Source organism: Leopardus geoffroyi, chromosome X, assembly GCF_018350155.1.
Source record: "Leopardus geoffroyi isolate Oge1 chromosome X, O.geoffroyi_Oge1_pat1.0, whole genome shotgun sequence".
Taxonomy (NCBI): Eukaryota; Metazoa; Chordata; class Mammalia; order Carnivora; family Felidae; genus Leopardus; species Leopardus geoffroyi.
This window is the reverse complement of record NC_059343.1, coordinates 42,784,342-42,803,954: the sequence shown is the minus strand read 5'-3', so window position 1 is coordinate 42,803,954 and position 19,613 is coordinate 42,784,342. Positions and strand designations below refer to the sequence as shown.

At 56.2% G+C, this 19,613-nt stretch overlaps 2 protein-coding genes across 10 annotated transcripts; one reads left to right on the top strand and one right to left on the bottom strand.

Moving 5' to 3' along the window:
• The first annotated feature begins 233 nt into the window (after positions 1-233).
• Positions 234-3,150, top strand: PRAF2 (PRA1 domain family member 2). The gene is made up of 3 exons (XM_045470516.1): positions 234-559; positions 1,707-1,924; positions 2,350-3,150. Exons 1-3 carry the CDS (start codon positions 381-383, stop codon positions 2,487-2,489), a joined length of 537 nt encoding a protein of 178 aa, XP_045326472.1. The 5' UTR covers positions 234-380; the 3' UTR covers positions 2,490-3,150.
• Positions 3,151-3,577: 427 nt separating this feature from the next.
• On the bottom strand, positions 3,578-18,198 carry CCDC120 (coiled-coil domain containing 120). 9 transcript variants are annotated; one of them, XM_045470501.1, is made up of 13 exons: positions 17,805-18,196; positions 13,864-13,946; positions 13,589-13,729; positions 10,229-10,328; positions 9,962-10,052; positions 9,683-9,816; positions 8,873-9,013; positions 8,194-8,488; positions 7,774-7,836; positions 7,319-7,493; positions 7,090-7,188; positions 5,219-6,133; positions 3,578-4,720 (listed from the first exon to the last, which is right to left on the bottom strand). In XM_045470501.1, exons 5-13 carry the CDS (start codon positions 10,008-10,010, stop codon positions 4,606-4,608), a joined length of 1,986 nt encoding a protein of 661 aa, XP_045326457.1. In that variant the 5' UTR covers positions 10,011-10,052; positions 10,229-10,328; positions 13,589-13,729; positions 13,864-13,946; positions 17,805-18,196; the 3' UTR covers positions 3,578-4,605. The 9 variants fall into 9 exon arrangements, with proteins under 9 accessions (XP_045326457.1, XP_045326461.1, XP_045326460.1 ...); XM_045470505.1 differs by lacking the exon at positions 13,864-13,946 and having other exon boundaries at positions 10,286-10,328; positions 13,566-13,729; positions 17,805-18,198; XM_045470504.1 differs by lacking the exon at positions 13,864-13,946 and having other exon boundaries at positions 10,286-10,328; positions 17,805-18,198.
• Positions 18,199-19,613: the final 1,415 nt, after the last annotated feature.

Here is a 19,613-nt window from a genome sequence, read left to right as displayed (position 1 = left end):
GAAGTGGCATCCTACCCAAGTCCTTCTGACAGTCCCTGTTTTTCTTTGCGTGTCCTCGAATGTCTGATTACCGTGGACTTGAGCCATCAGCACGGTCCAGAACTACCCGCTTGGGCGCCCCCACCCGGGGGTGAGTGGGAACGCCTTGCGGGCGGCGGAGACTTAATTTCCCGGCAGCCTTTGCTGCCTCACAGCCCCGACGTGTTGTTGGCATTTCCGGTCACATGCATTGCTGCCGCTGCCCAATCTACTTAGGGGGTGAGCGTAGCAGCGGCTCGGTCCAGACTCCATTTCCCGGTGTCCCTCGCGGTGCAGCGGGGTGTTACGGGAGTTGTAGTCTGGCCGCTCTTAGGGCTGGTCCAGCTACTTCGACCGGCAGGATGTCGGAGGTGCGGCTGCCACCGCTACGCGCCCTGGACGACTTCGTTCTGGGGTCGGCGCGTCTGGCGGCTCCGGATCCTTACGACCGGCAGCGATGGTGCCACCGCGTCATCAACAACCTCCTCTACTACCAAACCAACTACCTTCTGTGCTTCGGCTTCGCACTCGCTCTGGCCGGGTGAGGGAGGGAGGGAGATGCCGGTTGGCTAGGGACGCCTGCAGGGCAAGAAGGGTGGACCCGCGGTGTTTTGAGGAACGGGAGGGGGATGCAAGGCTGGAAGGGGGAGTTCATTAGAAACGGAAAGCCTACGGGACAGGTGAGGGGGGACTTGAAGGAAGTCAACATGGTTAAAAGGAGTGCCTTGGGTGAGATAGGGCCTGAGGGGGATAGAGGGTTGAGAGGATGGAGAAATGTGGGACTGGAGGGAAACTGGGTATCGAGGTGGACCTAAAGATAAAAAGGGTCTGAAAGTAGGGGTAGGGGAGACGGATGTGAGTGATGCCCCCAGATTAAGGCAGCCCTGGAGGACTTTGGGCAGATACAGGGACAGGGACGTGGTCAAGTTGAAGGGTTGGGAGGGTGGGCTTGTGGGGGCTCTAGTTTGGAGGAGATCCTGGCTATGATTGGAACGCTCCAGGAGCAGGTACCTCTTGGGGAACTTGAACCAAGAGGGAAGACCCAGGGGTGGAAGGTTTGAGAGCAGAGAAGGATGGAGAACCCCTGGGAACTTGGGCAGGGTTGGAAGTTAAGAGTGGTACTGAAAGCCTGAAGGGGTTCTTGCAATGATGGAGAGAGGGATCTGTAAGAAGTGGGGAGTGGATGGGGAATTTGAAGGGGAGGAAGTCTGGAAGGGTGTCTTTCTTGTAAGGACTCTGGGCCCGGGGAGAGGGAAATGTATAGAGACATAAGGCCTGGAAAGGAATCTACAGGCCTAGCTCCAAGGGTGGATTTAGGGGCGGGTTGGGGTGGGGCCTGAGGGGTTGGAGACGGGCCCTGCGGGGGTAGGGTTGGAACGAAAGAGCTGGGAGCCTGGAGGCCTAGCGGGATGGGAAGGCCTGAAGCGGAAGAGCTAAGGAAGATGGGACTGTAGGATCGACACCAAAGAAACGAGGGTCCACAGGGCTCCTGGGAGTCAGAAATCCTGGAGGGTGGACCTATTGGGAGACAGGGCTGGGGGAAGTTATTTGTTGGGCTGGAGGATCCGGAGAGAGGAGAACCAAAGCTCCTGGGGTCCGGGATTGAATGGACGGTGGTCCAGGAGGCTTGGAGGCTGGGCAGCTCTCTCCCCGTCTGCTGGACTAGCTTAGTTCCATTGTCCTCACAGGTACGTGCGCCCGCTGCATACCCTCCTAAGCGCGCTGGTAGTGACGGTGGCCCTTGGCGTGCTGGTGTGGGCGGCAGAGACTCAAGCAGCCGTGCGCCGCTGCCGCCGTAGCCACCCGGCCGCCTGCCTGGCCGCAGTGCTTGCCTTCGGCCTCCTTGTTCTCTGGGCCGCGGGCAGCGCTTGCACCTTCCTGCTAGGCGTCGCCGGACCTGTGCTTCGTGAGTATTCACTACCCTGAGACCGCCGAGAAAACGGCCAGCGCTTGCGCACAGTGGCAGCCCTGCCCTGCCCTGAGAAGAGGCCGAGAAACCCGGCGGGCACTTGGCCACACCCCCTTCACAAAGCGCCTTCCCTGGCTTTGCCTTCCTTCTTCTGGGAACGCCCCTCTTTAACTACCGCCTTTTCTGGCTTCCCTGTTGGTATTAAGTGTCTTCCACCAGCCACGTCCCAGTTGCTGTGCGCCCTCCCTGGCCACGCCCCAGCTGCAAAACTCTGTACTTAGCCACACTTTAAGATCAGAGGCATCCTGGCCACTTAAGACTCTGTTGGCCTGCCTGTGCTCCAATTCCCCTCCGTGGTCCCCCTACTGGCTAAAGCTGATGTCTCACCCCACTGACCCCACTCCTCTCGGCACTGCCCACAGTGATTCTGGTGCACGCCTCACTGCGCCTGCGGAACCTCAAGAACAAGATTGAGAACAAGATTGAGAGTATTGGTCTCAAGCGGACGCCAATGGGGCTGCTACTGGAGGCGCTGGGACAAGAGCAGGAGGCTGGATCGTAGGGGTCTAGGATTTGTACCCAAGACCTGGAGAATGCCACCCCCCACCCTGGCCCTGTACTGGGACCCAGAGCCCTTTCCAAGCCCTTGAAATAGAGGGCCCCGTCCAGTTCAGAAAGCAGGACATCTGTGACCCTCCCCCTGATCAGCTCCCATTACCTAGGGGACCAGACTCTTCTTCAGCCCTGAACTTGAGGGCTTGGATACCTGAGCATCCATGGCCATCCTCAAACCCTGGACCCAGTGATACTCCCCCACCTCCAATCTTGGACCCACCCATCTCCCACCCTCAGCGCCAAAGGTGGGATCTGGGCCCAAGACATTCTCTTGAACCCTGGACTAAGGCTTTTCTAGACCCCCACCCCAGCTTTGAACCCAGATCAGGGCATTTCCAAATCTTGAACCCAGGACCCAAGTGTTCCCAGCCCCCATCAGGACAGAGGATTCAGGCATCCTGACCCTGTTGAACCCTTGGTTCCAGGTGACCCGAACCCTCTCCAGTCCCACTTGCCTCTCTCCAGCTCTGCTTAGTGATTCTGCTCCTCTCTCCAACATCCCACAGTGATGAGGACCAAGGGGTGGGGTGGGGGTAGCCCTGACCTGGAATGGGGCATCTGTATCAGTGTTACGGCAACAATAAAGACTGTTGCATCTCTCAAGCCGATTTGGGCCTCCTGGGTAAAGTCTGCATTTCAATGGCCAGAAGTGGTCTTCTGCTTTTTGATCCTGCTAGACTCTTTCTGACTAGGTCTTTTTGTGTCAAATACATGGACTGAAGGGGTGAGCTCTCAGTTCCTCCCTCGAACCTGTTATCTCTGGCGTGGCATTAACACACAAGGTAGTTAAGGGCAGGGTGTTTCCTATCATTTGTATTACTGAGGACTCTTGTTCAGGGCAGGCCAGCAATCTGAGTGCAGACAGGAAGACATGTGACCCCACATCACAGCAAGAAAAGCCAAAGTAGATGGTATTATCACGGGCTATTTCCAGTGTTCTATTTCTTATCACATGGAGTCATAAAAATATATTATCTGGTCTTAACTACAGGTGTGGGCCCCCAAGGCAAGTCAGACAGAGGAGTAACACATGGGTTCAGTTTACACATTTATTATAGAAATCCCCTTCCAGTGTGGGTAGTGTCTTGGGCCCAGGTCCATTGGTAGAAAAAGAAAAGTTTAACACCAGGTAAAGGAGGTAGGGGGACCCCCAGCTCCAGAAAGTCACAGATAGGTATCATAGAAAACACAGCTTGTATAGATTTAAAAAGTGGTGGATGGAACGAAAGCCAAGGAAGACGTGACGTAGCCTGTGGCCAGACGTCACCTGAGGATTTTACTGGCATCCACCAGATGCCAGATTCCACCACCGCAGCATCCCAGGACACAACACACCCGATGGCTCTGCCCTCTGGCCCCTCCTGCAGGGCTTCCTGACTGGGGATAGATAGGGCAGAGGCTGCCACCAAACACTGGGCCATCTAGTCCTGTGGGCAGAGGCAGCGGGCACAGACAGGCAGACAGGAACTGGGGCTTCCGGCACCCCTGGGGGTAGGAAAATGAACCCAAGCCCCCTACCCAGACTTCAGTCTTTCCAATTGCAGGCAGAGAGCCCACCTCCCCAATAACTGCCCTGGTGGGGGGTGGCAGGGGGTTCTGTTCACACCAGAGTCTCCTGGCTGCCCCAAACAGGGCCCTGAGACCCTATATGATCCATTTTGTGGAGGGGGTTCCTGAATGGAACAGGCTGGGCATGGGGACAGGAATGAGCCCAACCAGGACAAGATCACAGTTTCCCTTTTATAAAACGTCTAGCGTTGGGGGAAGACAGCGAATATCTAAATCACAACTGTAAACAGAAATGGAAGAAGGGGCTCGGAGTCCCCATTACACCATCCTCCCTCTTTTATGCTGGCTGAGGGCCCCAGTTCCCAGCACAGTGTGAGAGGGGAAACAGGGTGTCAGACACCTTCGTGGGTCCACAAGGTGCCAGGGGCCTTGGAAGATCAGGTTCGGCACCCCCCAGGACTGAGAGCAACCACACCCCAGGGTTCAGCGAGGTCAGCTGTGTGCTCCCCAGACTAAAGCCGTGCCCAGGCCAACAAGGAGCGTATCAGAAGGGGTCAGACCAGTGTCCCCGGGGTCTGGGGGTCAGAACTGGAGGACTGCTCCCCCTCTAGCGTCAGGTCACTTAAACGAGCGCTCAGCTCCGGAGCGTACAGGAAGTCCGCGTAGTATCTTTAGAAGGGGTAGCAGGAATCCAGACAGGGTGGCAAGATAGAGGAGAGAGGAAAAGACAAACAAGACACAGAAAGAGAGGAAAAGAAGCTCGTTAAAGAGGCGGAGGCAGACACAGGAGAGCACGTCTGGGCTTGCAAGCGTGGGGAGCACAGCAAAAAGGAAGAAGAGAAAAACGAGGGGCCCGGGAGGCCCTTCCTCCCAGCACCCTGCTTTCAAGGCTCATTTTCAGCTGACATGCACTGTTTTGTTCCAATATTACAATTCTTCTATGGCTTGGTGGAAAATTGCTGCTGCCAGGGCCCAAGACACCCCACTCCACCAAGCCCCCGCGGACTCATGCAGGTTAGACAGGGCCTGATGACCCTGTGCTGAGGCCGCAGCTAGTTCTCTCGTGGTCTGAGTCATTAGCTACCATGACTGGCTGCTCCCCAGCCTGGACACCTTTGCCATCTGCCTCCAGAGACCCCTACCCATCAGTAAAAGCACCCCCCATACCTGCCGGAGACAGGGGGTGCCGTGAAACTCCTCGAGTGCGGGAGCGGCGCCTGGCTGGGGGCCCCATACAGCGCCTGGCCCACCTCATAGCAGCGGGCATGGAGGAAGGGTGGGTGTTGCGGGCCCATGTGGGGGGGAACAGGCCGGCGCTGGGGCCCGGCGGCCAGTCCCGAGTTGCGGATGTACCAGTCCCGCAGCCCCTCCAGGGCAAGGTTCTTATGACCACTGCGCTCACCAGCCGGGGGGATACGGGTGGGTGGGGGCATCCACAGCAGAGGGTTGGGATGCACCTCTGGACCCTCGGTGGCCTCCAGGGGCAGGCCACAGGGCTTGGTGCGGGTAGCACGGGTGTGGGGATCCTTGCTGCGGAGGAGGGGGCTGCTGCCGTCAGCTGCATATACAGGTGGTGGACCTGGAAGCATGGTGAGGAGCCCATCCCGGCGGGAGAGGGGTCCCGGGACCTCAGCCGCAGGCAGCAGCTCCCCCCAGCCTGCCCCACCACCACTGCGGGGCAGGCCCCGGTCCAGGGAATAGTCCAAGAGGAAGTCCCCACACACAGGTGGGAGCCGAGGGGCCCCTCGGGAGGCAGGGGCAGCTGAGCTAGGCCGGGCAGCCCGGGGAGGGTCTGGGGGGCCAGATGTGCGGGAGGAGAAGGCAGGGGTTGGTTGGGGGCGCTCATACAGCACCTCACTGCTCTTGCAGACCGGGGGGCCAGCGGCAGGGGGAGCCAGAGGCGCCGGCGGGGAGCCAGCTCCCCCGCCAGCCGCCCGGTCCACAAGCAGGGCTTCAGAGCTGTTGCTGCGGCGGGTGCGGGCTGCAAAGAGGGAGGCACGGTCGGAGGCCGGGTCCGCCCGGGGGAAGCCCATCTGGGAGTCCTGGCTGCCGGACCACTGGCGAGAATGGAGGCCTTCGGGTCTGGGAACGCAGAGGTGGGGGTGACAAGAGCAGGGTCAGAAATATCAGGCCAAGTGCCCACCATACTTCAACCCTTCCTGAGCCTTCAACTTGCACCAAAGGGACCCAGGATTAGGAACCGTGAGTATAAAGGTGTTAGGTAGTGACGTGTAAAAGACAGCAGAGGTTCTGTCTGACGCTGGGGGGTGGAGGGACTGAAGACATATGGGGGGATATCAGCGCCAACGCCAAGGGAGATGCCTGTGGCAGGGGCAGGGGAGTGCTGGAGAGGAAGTACTAGCAGAGGAAGGCCAGCAGAGGGCTCTTCCCAACACACGCGACCCTCAGCCCTACTACCATGTGTCTCATAGCCCCCCACCGCCTCCACGATGGGGTGCTGATCCTTGGGTCCGGAATTCAACTTCCTGAACTCTGTCCCCGCCATGTGTATGAACCACCCGAAACTATCATCCCAACAGCCACCGGTCACAGGATGCAAGTGCCATAAGGACCCGGACTTTGTTTTGTTCACAGCCTTGGAGAAGCAGGCACTTGGCAAGTATTTAAGAAGCACAAGGGTACAGTGTTTAAAAGCACAGACTCTAGAGTCAGACTTGCCTGGGTTCAAACACCAGGTCTTCAGTTTACTAACAAGTCACTTAACCTCTCTGTGCCTCAGTTTCCTCATCTGTAAAATGGGATCAGCAATAGCACCTATTGGAAAGCATGGATTCCCAGCAGATGGTAGATGCTCAGTACATGTTAACCAGAACTTACTGTGCCTACAGTGTCTTTCAGAGGCAGGTATTATGCCCACTTCGCAGATGAGGAGCAAAGATTCAAAGAGAAATGACTTAACCAAAATACACCTTTCGAAGCCCAGCCTCTCACATCCCATGCCCTTTGATAATGCTCTCATAGTTAGAACTAACAGTTCCTTCCTCTAGTCCTCGAACCCACCCTCACAGTCCCCTTACTTGCAGAGCTGGGGGCCAGCGCCCCGGGTGAGGACAGGGGTGGCAGGCACACTTCGCCCCTCAAAACTGGAGGCACTCCTGGGCAGCGAGCGTGTGGGGCTAGACAGAGATGGGCAGGCACAGGTCAGGGGCCAGGTTAGAGACCATACCCACCAGCAGGCCCTCCTGCCAGCCCCAGGCTCAGGATCCTGCTCCTGGTTCCTGGGGGAAGGATGGGGCTCACCCTCACCTGGTGGGGCTGGCCACAGAGTTCCGCCGGCTCTTCAAATCCCCATAAAGATCTGACGGCGGTGGTTTCCATGGGGTTCGCCGCTCAGGGCTTCCCCCCGACACTGTCCGCAGTTGGTCCCAGGCTTTGGGCGGCGAAGGGCGCTCGGCCAGAGGGAAGCAGCTGCGGGGCTCCTCTGAGAGGAAGGCAGAAAGTGGGGGAGAAGTCAATGAGAGGGGGCCAGATGGGTTGCAGGCAAAGCAAAGGGCAGAAGCCAGGGAGACAGGCAGTGGCAGCGGGCTGGGCAGGGGCTAATACATGGGGCTGGAACTGGGGCTGATGAGCTGGGCAAGGTGACGCAAGAAAGACAGGGGCCCCATGCGAGGATGGGGCATGGCTGAGATGGGGTTGAAGAGGGAGGGGAGGGGCTGAGCATCAAAGGATGGATGGGTCTGTGGGGGGACAGAGGTCCTCACCATTATCATGGCTGGCTCCAGACTCTGACAGGGAGCTGCTCTCGGAGTGCAGAACTACGTCCTCTATAGGTGAGAAGGGGGAGACCCAGGCCTATCAATACAAGGCCTGGGTGCCATCCCCTTACACCACTGGATGGTCTCCTCCCTGCCCTGTTCCTTCCCAATAACCCACCTTCACCTGAGTCCAAGACCGCCCGAGGCTCGGCTCCTCATTCTCCTGGTGCCATGTGGTCTAGTTCCCAGCGGCCCCACCCATACTGTGGAGCCAGTTCATCACAACTCCTCTTACAAGTCAGGTCCCTTAAGATCCACCTTGCTCCCACTTTTCACTATTTACCCACCCCACCCCTACCATATCCCTCAGCCGATGCCACGCTCTGCTTTCACCATGGGGGCCGGGGACAATGGGGCCTGGCTCACCTTGGCTGAGCTGAGCGAGGCGCGTGCCCAAGCAGACTCCTTGGGCCGTGATAACTGCCCCTGTGGACAGGGGTAGGGGCTGTGGCGGTGGGAGCACCGGGAGGCCAAGGCGGGCCCGGAGGTCCCCAAGCTGTTCCTCCAGCTCATGCAGCCTCCGCAGCGCGTCTGCCTGGACCTGGCGCCGGCGCCGGCGCTGCTCGATGCTCAGCTCAGGGGCCAAGGCCAGGCGGCGGGCGGCGGCCGCAATCTGCTGCTGCACAGACACCTCACGCTCCAGCGCCTCAAGAGCCAGCTCCTGTGGGACCCACCCAAGAGGGTGGGACAGGACCAAATGTTGGAAATGGCCGAGCACAGGGACCACTGCGGGCACAGCCTGTCTCCACTTGAGGTGGGGGAGGGGGGCGGTGCTATTCTAGGGTGGAGCTCATTTCTTCTGCAGGCAGGGCCTGTCTCGATTAAGAGACTAGACATATTCATTTTCCTGAGGGTGAGAGGCTTATCACGGACGAGGACCAGCATCCTCCCTCAGAGCCAGAACCCACCTCCCTCAAGTCATTCCCTCCTCACCTCAGCCTCTCCCTCCCCTGGATGCAACCCCAGCCCTGCCTGGCTTCCTCTAGGCTCCTCTTCCTCTACACCCGTCCCACCCCCATCTTGCTCTCCAAGCCCATCTGTTCACCTCAGCAGGGCACAAGGAGTGGTGTGCTGGGTTGGGGTGCGGCGGAGGGTAGGCTCGGGCCACAGGGGGCCGCCGGCGGACCAACTGGGGCCGTTCACCAGGCTCCAGCGGGCACTCGGGGGGTAGCTGGCCAGTCAGCTCCTGGTGGGGGCAGGGGTCAGAGACTACCAAGGGTTAGCTGGGGGAATGGGGCAAAGCAATAACGACTCCTGAAGCTACAGGTGTCCTACTAAGAGCGCAGTGATGCTGAGCACACCATGCCTATTACTTCTCTCCCCCTTCCCAATTCTCCACCAGACAGGTGTGCTGTGTGCTCTCAGCCCCTTGGTGGCCCAAATCCCTGGGGCAGTGGGCATGGGAGGTAGGGGGACCTGCTTTGGAATCCAGAATTTCTTATTTTTTGTAAACGTGACACAGTCTACATACTGCATGATACGTAACACCCCCCTCAGGGCCTGGGGCTGCATGCTCTGAACCACACGATCATTTCTGGCAAATCGTGTAGACGTTCACACCAAGAGGAATAAATCAAAACTAAAACTCACCCCTTGTCAGTTCAGGTCAGGTTTTACTGCCAGATTTTGGAAATAGCCATTATTTTTGAGGCATTTTGGATTTCAAATTGCTGATAGGGAACTGCAGGCCTGCACTGCCATATTTTACCGATTTGAAGATGTCTAAGTTGAGCTTTGAGAAGCTACAAGGTGACAGGGAATCTACAGCTCAGACAGGTGGCTCAGCACCTACCTAGTGGCCCCGTCTCCTCACCGCCGCCCCACCCACCAGGCACTCTTAGGGCCAGGCTCTCACCGCCTCCTGGAGACACACTTTGCGGAGCTCCTGAAGTTTCAGGCTCAGGGCCTCCTGTAGGGCCCGCTGCCGGTCGAGCAGCCCCCGCAGACGCTCTGACTTCATCTGGGGGACAGCCTCTCCAAACAGGGCAGCTGGACACAGAAGGAGCAAAGTTCAGAGCAAAGATCAGCCAGGGCACCCTGGCACAGCTGTGGGGCCAGGGACCAACCCTTTCCAAGTAGGCAGGTGGTGACTCAGAGCAGGGGAAGAGGCAGAAAAGGGGAACCAGCCAGCTACCTGAGGCATTGAAGGTGGGAGAGCTGATCAGCTGACCTTTGACTTCCATCCTGGTGCTGTCGAGAGGCCGTGGCTGATGGCTGGACAAGGCCTGGCAGTAACGCACAGGGGCCATTAAGGAAGCGTATTCTGTGTTCCCCCAGCCCCTGCCCCTACCCAACTTCCCACACCCCAGCTGGGAAGAAGGGGGACCCTGACACCACCCGCCTGATTGACCTGCCCTCTCAGAAATCTGTGTCAGTGTCCGGACCCACTTGGCCCTGGTACCTTGGTTCCCTTCCCATTGAGTGGGAGCACAGCAAGCGGGGAGCTGGGCGGACTTACGACGCCTCCTCAGAGGTCCATGGGCCACAGTCAGGAGTCTTGCCTGGGAAGGGAGAGTTAAGGGTACAGATTCAGCCAGTTATAACAACAGTGGGCATTTATTGAGCACCTGGGTGCCTGGAACAGTTACCTTCCATGCCACATTTAATCTTTACAACCACCCTATGATGGCAGTTCTGTGATTATTGCTCCCATCTTAGAGATGAAGACAGTAAGTCACAGAGGGGTGAAATAACATCCATGGTTAAGGGTGTAGCAGCCTAGGCCCACCCCTCTGGCCCGACTCTCCCTCACTGGAGCTGTTCTAACTCCACTAATTCGTCATAAGCTCCCAGTCCAGTGAGCCTCAGGGCCTTTGCTCAGGCTGTGGCTGTCTGGAGTGCTCTTTCCATGTCTTGCCTCTCTGGCCCCTGGCTCTCACATTCTAGGGCTTAAATGTCACTTCCAGAGGTGGATCCCTACATTATGTCCCCTCATAACTGCTGTCCAGCAAGAGACTGAGCCTCCTTTACATATCTGCGAAGACAAGAAACATATCTGTCCTGTTTTTTTTTTTTTTTTGTATCTCTGGAACTCAGAACACTTCTGAGCATGTAGCAAGTACTCAATGAATGTCTGTTGCATAAATTAAAGAATGCCAAAGTAGCCAAGCTAGGGATCTAGCCCAGATCTGTGGGTCTCTATTTGTCACAACTCCATCTTGTGGCCTTGATGCAGCGGGGGAGTGTTTCCTTAGCCCCAGGACCCCTCCAGTCCCTCTCCCCACCCCAACCTGTCCTGTACCCAGCACAGAGAAGATGCCCTGCAGGAACTGTGATCAGAAGAGTCCATAGCTGCAGATAACAAGCCTCCTGCCTCCTGCTTCCTTCTCTGCTCCCAGACACTTTGGCTGACCACAGAACCTGCCTTGGCTGGCTGCCAGCCCTGCCCTCATCCCCTCCTCTGGAGTTTGCTCCTTCCCTCCCACATCCTGCTTGGTCCCCAGCTGGGTAGCCAGGTGACATCACCTCCCACCACCTGGCCTGACCTCAGCGGCAGGCAACTGGGAGGGCCTCATGAGGCCACGGACACCCCATACCCACCTAATCCCCAGCTTTTCATGACATGGTGGCCAGCTGTAGACTTCTCCCAGGCAACCAAGGAGGTGTGGGTTCAAGCTCCTTCCCCATCTGTACGCTGGGGGATGTGGTCGACTGGCTAATATGGTGCCACTAGTTTCTTGGCAGTCCTCCTACCGGCCCCATAGAGTCTGTATGCCCTCCACAAAACAGTAGTCCTCTGTCCTCAGCCTCAGGGACAGGGATCAGTCTCTCAAGCTTTTTGCACACCCAGGCAGCAACGCGTACTTTGCAGAGAGGTACTCAAATGCCCGGCCTCCAAGGTCCGACACTGCCCAGCACAGTGTGGTTTCCTTGAGGTCCCAGCTCAGCTTCCTCTGTCCCTAAGCTCCTGGGGCTCCTTCTTCCCCAACCCCCATTTGGGTTTGAGAAACTCTCCCAGGGCTCCCCTAATCCTTCCCCCACATCCCACACTGGGCTTCCTTAAGCCTACTTTCCCTGAGAGCTCACTGCATCCTAGATCAACGGGGTCCAGACAGGAACCCCGACTCCACCCTGTAAGCCTGACTTTGGGGACATAGCTCAGGCCTGAGTCACGGGGTCACTGGGTAGGGAGACACAGGGTCAACGCCCCACACCCCCACACCCGGCTCCCAAACCTCTGCCTCCACTTGCCTCCCCTCTGCACATTTGCCTAGGGGTCCGGAACTCCCCTAGCCCCACCTGGAGATGGTGAAAAGGGGGATTCCAGCAGTCCCCTTCCCTAACATCCCCCACACCACCCCCCACACCAGCTCCTAAGTCCCGTCCCAGGAAGGGCTACAGCAGGAGAGCTGCAGAAGGTACCCCCCCATACACACCCAGAGGCGGGCCCAGCAGGTTTTTCAGGTCTGCCCTTCTGACACCACAGCCGAGAAAGAAATTCCTGGCCTTAATGACTGTTTACAACCAAGACACCTCACCTGGGTGGCACCCCAACACCCTCAGTGGGACCCCCATTTCCGTATCTTGTCCCAATCAGAGCACAAACTCCCAGTGTCTGGAACTGTTCCCCACACTGCCCTGGAGGCCCCCCTGCCCCCACTCTGGGTGAACAGGCTGGGGGCAGGCAGGTGCCAGGAAGTAGTTTCTCAACAGCCCAGTCTGGGCTTTGCTGGGGGGGGCCAGGCCCCAGGTTGCAGGAGGGCAGATGCTCCTTCCCAGGGCAGGGGAAAGGGGGAGAGGAAGTAGAGAGGACAGTGGAGAAGGGGGGACTCTGGCTTCTCTTCTCCCCCAACCCTTCCCCTTGTTCATTTCCGGCAAGGAATCGGCTTCGTGCCAGCAAAGGAAATTGGGCATTTTGGGCTTTGCTCTTCCACTCGGGCCCTCCTTCTTCGCTGTACCTCTTGCACAGACTTGGCTTTCTCCCGCAGGGGGCCTCAGTACACCCTAGACCCTTCTTCCCCTATCCTGCCCCTGGGCCCCCTGTTCCCAGGTGCTCACCAACGCCAGAGAGGTGCTGTGGGGTGGCCTCAAGTACCTCGACAAAATAGTTGTCTCAACCAGGCCCTGTTCCAGCTGGTAGTGGCAGTGAGCAGTGAGCCAGTGGCAGATGCCTAGGCCGCCTCCCACTAGGCAATAGCCCAGCCTACCTGGCCAGGGACTGGGCCAGCCCATACCTCTTAACCCTTGCCTGCCTGTCACCAGGGCTCAGGACACCCTTAGGGGCAGTGTCAGGGCTAGGGCCCTTCAAGGCGTTCAGCGTGGCCAAGAAGAGAGCCCAGACAGCCCTGCTCTCCCCAGTCACCTAGCAGAGAACCAAGAAAGAAGGGCTAAGGGTAGTGGGAGTGGGGCTGCCCCTGGTGCTACCCAGGTTCCCATGTCAGACCCTGCCCACCCAAGGGTATTTATGACCTTGGAGCTGGGGGACGGAGTTCTGGGGCATTGTTAAGCACACAGGAGGCCTCAGGTGTATGTAAATCTGGTGTGTGTCTCTTGGCAGCGAGCACCACATTCCTGAGGCCCCTACCCTTTCCTCCCAGGGCAAAGCTGGGGTGGGATAAGGTCCTGGGACAACCGCCACCCTCACTGGGGTAACAGTTTCCCAAGCTGGGGACAGAGGAGGTCAACTTTTCCCAGGAAAAACCGGGTCTCAAGACCCGACCACCTTCTGCACCTCCGGAAGAAATCATCCCAGCAAACTGACAAAACACATGTTTTCACCCATCCTGGTCGCTACGAACCTGGGAGAATGACGCAGACCCACCTCTTCATAGCCAGCTTGCCGATGAGGAAGCTGGGGCTTGGACAGGTGAAGAGGTCTGATTCTGATCACAGAGGCGTAAGAGCGGGTGGACTCAGAACTCAGGGGGCCGGGTCCTGGGTTGGAGGCAGACAGAGGCTACTCCTGCAAGGGAGGAGGAGTGGGGAGGGGGCTCATGCTTCTTCACATCCAGGCTGGCTCTCCCCCACTCCTCCCCCGTGGGCATTTCTGGCCAGGAGTCAAGGAAATTGAGGGCTCTGGCCTGCCCCGGCACATACCACACATCCTGTGCTCCATTTGGGACCATCTGCTCTGTGACCTCAGGGCCCAAGCCCAACCCGGGCCCCTGCAGCAGCCCATGCTGTGATGTGAAAGAGCAGAGTGAGGAAACCTCCCTCCCCACTTGGCAGGTGGGCCAAGCCTGGAGGGGAGCTCTGTATCAGCAACAACGCCCTGCCCCACACACATGCTATTGAGGCCTCCCGTCACCCTGCCCACCTTTCTTCCTGGGGGTGAGATTTCCGGCAAGGGACACAAAGGCCCCTTTCATCCACCCCCCTTTCTCCCTGCTTCACTGTTTAGGGCTGGTGGAGGCAGCAGCCATAAGGTAGGTGGCTGGGTGTTGATGGGGAGTGTCCCCTCAGCTGTGGCCTCTCCTGCCTCTTGGCGGACACCAAGAATGTTGGGAAGAAGGACAGTTCTAAAACCAGAGCTGAGAGGGACAAGGGTATCTAACTGGCAATGTAGAATGAATAGCAAGGCTTAGGTTTCCTCATCTGTAAAATGGGTAAACAATGGTTACATAGCCAACAAAGCCAGAGTCACTTTGGAAGGCATTTCAAAGTACAAGGAAACTCACATCACGTCATTAATGACAGTTGATAACAACAAGAATAAACTCATGCAGAGGTGGCCTGGTGCAGGAGTAAGGAGGGGAAAGCAGGTAACTGGGCCTCTTGGGCCAGGCAGACAGGCGGGGCAGAATCACCCACACACATCGTTGCCCTGGTCCGCGACTTCTAACAGCCTGGAAGATGGCCAACCTCTAGGCCCTACCCCAGCCAGGACCTGAACCTCATGTGGCCTCATGTAGGGGTAGCAAGTGGTAACTCTGGGATTCAACCCTGCTCTGCCACTTATGTCTGTGTGACTGCTTGGACAAGTCACTTGTCCTCTCTGTGCCTCAATGTCCTCATGTGTAAAATGGGGATCATAACAACAGTATGGACTTCACAGGATTGTTGTGAGCATGACTTGAATTAATACACTTAAAACGTGCTTAGGACAGTAACTGGCCCTTGGTAAGTGTTTGATGTGTGTTGGCTGCCACAATTAAATTTTTTTCAATGTTTATTTATTCTTGAGAGAGAGAGAGAGAGAGAGAGAGAGCGCGCGCAGGCAAGGGGCAGAGAGAGACACAGAATCTGAAGCAGGCTCCAGGCTCAGAGCTATCAGCACAGAGCCCAACACGGGACTCGAACCCACGAACCATGAGATCATGACCTGAGCCAACGTCTGATGCCTAATCGACTAAGTCACTCAGGTGCCCTAACTGTCATAATTACAACTATTCCTCTCAATCCAAACTCAGCAATCAAATGTGTGTGTGTGTCTGTGTGTCTGTGCATATTTTTTTGAGACCAAGCTGGTATCCCTGTGCTGTACCTGATAAATTTGAAGCAGAGCTGTTGTTCGTCAAATAAATGTGTCCAAATTCTCACTATCCAAAATCAAGAACTAAATGTATTCAGATGCACTGGTGAGACAGAGCTTGTATCCCTCAGCCTCCAAACCCTCCCTACCTGCTACCCAGACATGGAACCCTCTCTATCAATCCAGGCATATTTGAAACAGAGTTGTTTTCCCTCATTATCTGAATTCTCCCTACTCAACATCAAAAATGCAGGAACCAAACATCTTCAGATCAATTCTCTGAACACTCACTATCCATATATAGGAGCTGAATGGATCTGGATGCATTTTTGAGATAGAGCTGGCACCCACTACTCTCTGAGCTTTCCTTACGAGGCAAGATGCAGGAACCAAATATATTCACACAACACGGTATTCTTACTATCCCAACTCTTGCCACTGGAGCTCAGGGAAATGAATCTATTTGAATCTATTTTTTAGTTGGGGCCATTGTCCCTCACCTCCCCGCTCACTGTGTAAAGTGCAAAACCAAAAAACCTCCAGATAACCTGGTATCTTTTACTGTCTGAACTACCCAAGCTCTCCCTCTCAGAAGTCAGGTGCCAAACAGACACTGGGACAATGAAGGATGCTTGTGTTGTTATTAATAGGTTTGGATAAGTGTTTTAGATGAATGAGATGGGTCTAGTAACTCATTATTCAAAATCTCACTACTCTATGACAAATGGAGGAAACAAAACATAACTGAATTAACACGTTATCTTCTCACTCTCCACATTCTCCCTGCCTGTCCTCAGAATCAAGGAGATTCAGAGAGAGAACCTCGTATTGTTCTTGTGGTTGTTATTGTCACTATTGGATAGGCCTGATTCTAACACCCAGTGACCACCCCCTACACACACACGCCCCACAGAGGTGGGATGGATTTAGCACCAAAATTTGTATTGCGTACAGCCAAGAGAAGGGGGATAAACCCCCCACCCCCACTCCCAACACCCTCCCCACGAAGCCCTGAAGCCTCTGGCCTGGAATGGACTTTTTCCAGATCATGCATACCCAGGATTGAGACTAGGAGATGGGGTAACATGACACAGAAGATTCACACACACTCCTGAGTCCCCCACCCGTCTATGTTTGCTCGCCACCCGCCCCACCTGGACATGGGACAGCCCCCAACCTAGCAAGGCTGGAAACATGATCCAGACCACACAGACTCCCAGAGTCACTGAATAATTTAGGGCGTTCTTTCACACTCAGGGAGGGTGGGGGGCATAGGAACAGTTCCATGCTCTCCCGGGGCAGGGAGACAAATGCAAGCTCTGTGTGAGATCACTGGGTGGGGGTGAGGGACATCACATATGAAAACCCTCTTAGCCACACAGGGCCCACAAGGCTGCTTGCTCTTGCTCATGCTGAGAGAAGCATTTGGGATGAACTTGAGATCATGGGAACAGCAGAATCTCCAAGTTCAGGGGCAGGGTATAATGGGACCCCAGTTCTTTTAGGCTCAGAGGAGATGGAAAGTGGGTGTTAGGAAAAGAGAGCTCTGAACAGGGTGGAGGGGCAAGGTAAAGGGTAGAACAGGGGTCTGGGGTTGGGACAGAAAGGGAGAGGGCAGGAAGGGGTGTAGGAGACAAGACAGAATCAGAGTCATTGGAGGATGGAGGTTGGGAGGCAGGACAGAGAAAGAGCCAAGACACTGGCCAGGGGATGGGATGGAGTGAGGTTCAGGAGAAGGGTAAGAGAAAAAGTAGGGGGCAGCAAGGAACAAAAGAGAAGAGCAAGGCAGGGTCAGTATAGAATAATCGGAAGACATGATGAAGGACAGGCCAAGACACCAGTCAAGGTAGGGGAGAGGGAAAAAGGGCAGGTTCAGGATGGAGGTAAGGAGCAGGAAAAGACTGGAACAGAAGAAGTATAGGCATGAGGACAGTGATGGGACAAGAGAAAACAGGAGACAACAGCATAGGGCTGGGGGCAGGGACAGGGCAGTTAACAGGGGTATGGTCTAAAGGGGGTGGGCCAGGATGGAGACGGGGAGTCAGGAGGGGACCAGGATAGTACAGATGGGGAGAAAGTTTAGAAATCAGAGGTCAGGAATCTGGACAGACCTGAATTAGACTGCGGTGAGGGGGGCAGGACATGAATGGAAGGGGTTCAGGGACAAGAGTTTAGGGAACTGACGTGTCAAGCATCAGGACAGAAATCAGGATGATCAGGACAAGGCAAGATGAGCTTCAGGGATGGAACAGGGTCAAGCCAAGGATCCTGAGAAAAGAACTGGGTGGGGTTTGGGGTCAGGACTGGGTTTAGGGGAACAAAATAGGGATTGAGGATCACGCCAGGCCTAAACATGGTTAGGTCAGGGGTCAGAGCGGAGGTACTGGGGCCAAGACTGGCCAGAGCTTGAGGTTAAGAAAAGATGTAGTCAGGTCAGGTAGGGGTCGGGAGTGAGACCACAGGGTCAGAGATCGCGGGTGCGCACGCAGGTACAGCCCCTGCCGGCGTTTCCGGGCCCTCACCCCGCCCTGTCTCCTCCCTTCCTCTCCAAGCGGGCGTTACTCACCGAGGGTCCCCGTCCCGCGATGTAGGCGGGGTCGCTGTAGGCCAGGAGGGGTGGTGGGTGCGCCCCTCCCTCGCCGCCCCCCCCCCCCGCTCGTCCCCGGCCTCGCGTCTACTCCCCTTCCGCGCCCTGCCCGTGGGCCGCGTTTGGCCGCGCGGCTGTTAGCAGTGGGGGCCACACGGGGGGCGCGGGGAGGGTAGGAGAGGCGCGCGGACTCGGCCGCGGGCGGTGGACCCCAGCCCCCCACCTTCACCTCGGGTCCGTCCGCTCCCGGCGGCACCAACACCGCCGCCGCTGAGCGCGAGCCTGGGGGGAGGTGGGGGGACGGGGGCGGGGCGCAAGACCACAGCAGCGGCGGAGACCAAGTGCGCAGGCGCCAGTTTGGGTCTTCGATTTTCCTGCCCTGGGAGCGCCAGGAGTGAACCAGCTGGGAGCGCGTGCGCACACGCTTTCTCGAGGGCGGTGAAGCGCTCCTGTACTGAGGCCACGCCCCCTCGGTGATCAGACTGGAACCCCTCACCCCAAGTCACCCCCGAACGGACCCCCAAGCAGGACCCCAAATTGCCTTCTATCAGCCACCACACACTTCTAAACTCTTCTAAACTTCTGTGTCCCCAAACCACCCTCCATCATCCCTCAAAATGTATCCCCAAACTATTGCTCATTGATCCCAAGCAGTACCCCCAATCCACCCTCCATGGACTCCCAAACTTTATGAATAAACTGCCATTCACTACCCCCAACTTGTTCCCCTAAACCATCTGCAATCAGCCCTAAAACCATTAACCTCCAAAGAGCACTTCCAAATCACCCTCCCATCTACCCCCAATATGCACCCCAAACACCCCATATTGACTCCAAAGCACTCTCCATGTACCCCTTGAAGCATACTCTGCAGCCCAAAACTATACCTCCAAACCACTCACTCTTGAATTACCACTATACCCAGCCTTGTCTTTCCAATGGATCCTAATTATACCCTCAAAATGTCTTTGAAAGCCACCAAGCATAATCTCTCCAAGAACCACCAAATATACTCCAAGTCCTCTGCATTAGCTTCCTGTGGCTGCTGTGATAAATTTCCACAAACCTGGTGACTTAAAACCTAAGAAATTTATCCTCTCACAGTTCTGGGGGCCAGAAGACCAAAATCAAGGTGCCAGTAGGGCTATGCTCCTCTTTCTAGGGGAGAATCTGTCACCTTCCTACATTAGCAGCTGTCAGCATTCCTTGGCCTATAACCACATCACTTGAATCTTTGCTTCCTTGGTCGCATTGCTTTCCATTCTGTCTATGAAATCTGCTTCTGTTCCCTCTTCTAAGGACATTTATTGGGCGCCTGGGTGGCTCAGTCGGTTAAGCGTCCAACTCTTGGCTTCAGCTCAGGTCATGATCTCATGGTTCATGGGTTCAAGCCCCGCATCGGGCTCTGTGCTGACAGCGTGGAGCCTGCTTGGGATTCTCTCTCTCCCTCTTTCTCTGCCCCTCCCCTGCTTGCTCTCTCACTTTCTCTCTCAAAATAAATAAATAAACTTTAAGAAAAATTTAGGTAAGGACACTTGTTATTACAGTTAGGTCCCCTTAATAATGCAGGATAATTTCCCCATCTCAAAATCCTTACCTTAATCATATCTGAAAACCGCAAAGTCCTTTTTCTTTTTCTTTTTTGCCATCTAAGGTATACTCACATGTTCCAGGAATTAGGATTTGCATATCTTTTGGGCGGCATCATTCACCCTTTGATTCCCAAAGTTATACATCTACCCCACATGCAAAACACATGTACCTCATCCCAATACCCCCAAAGGTTTG

Bases quoted from the DNA above. Each gene is read 5' to 3' on its own strand.
- PRAF2 (XM_045470516.1), top strand. From the start codon at position 381: ATGTCGGAGGTGCGGCTGCCACCGCTACGCGCCCTGGACGACTTCGTT. The intron at 560-1,706 runs GTGAGGGAGGGA...TTGTCCTCACAG, and splicing joins TTCGCACTCGCTCTGGCCGG to GTACGTGCGCCCGCTGCATA. The intron at 1,925-2,349 runs GTGAGTATTCAC...CACTGCCCACAG, and splicing joins CGTCGCCGGACCTGTGCTTC to TGATTCTGGTGCACGCCTCA.
- CCDC120 (XM_045470505.1), bottom strand. From the start codon at position 10,010: ATGGAAGTCAAAGGTCAGCTGATCAGCTCTCCCACCTTCAATGCCTCA. The intron at 9,817-9,961 runs GTAGCTGGCTGG...TTCTGTGTCCAG, and splicing joins TCCCACCTTCAATGCCTCAG to CTGCCCTGTTTGGAGAGGCT. The intron at 9,014-9,682 runs GTGAGAGCCTGG...TGCCCCCACCAG, and splicing joins AAGTGTGTCTCCAGGAGGCG to GAGCTGACTGGCCAGCTACC.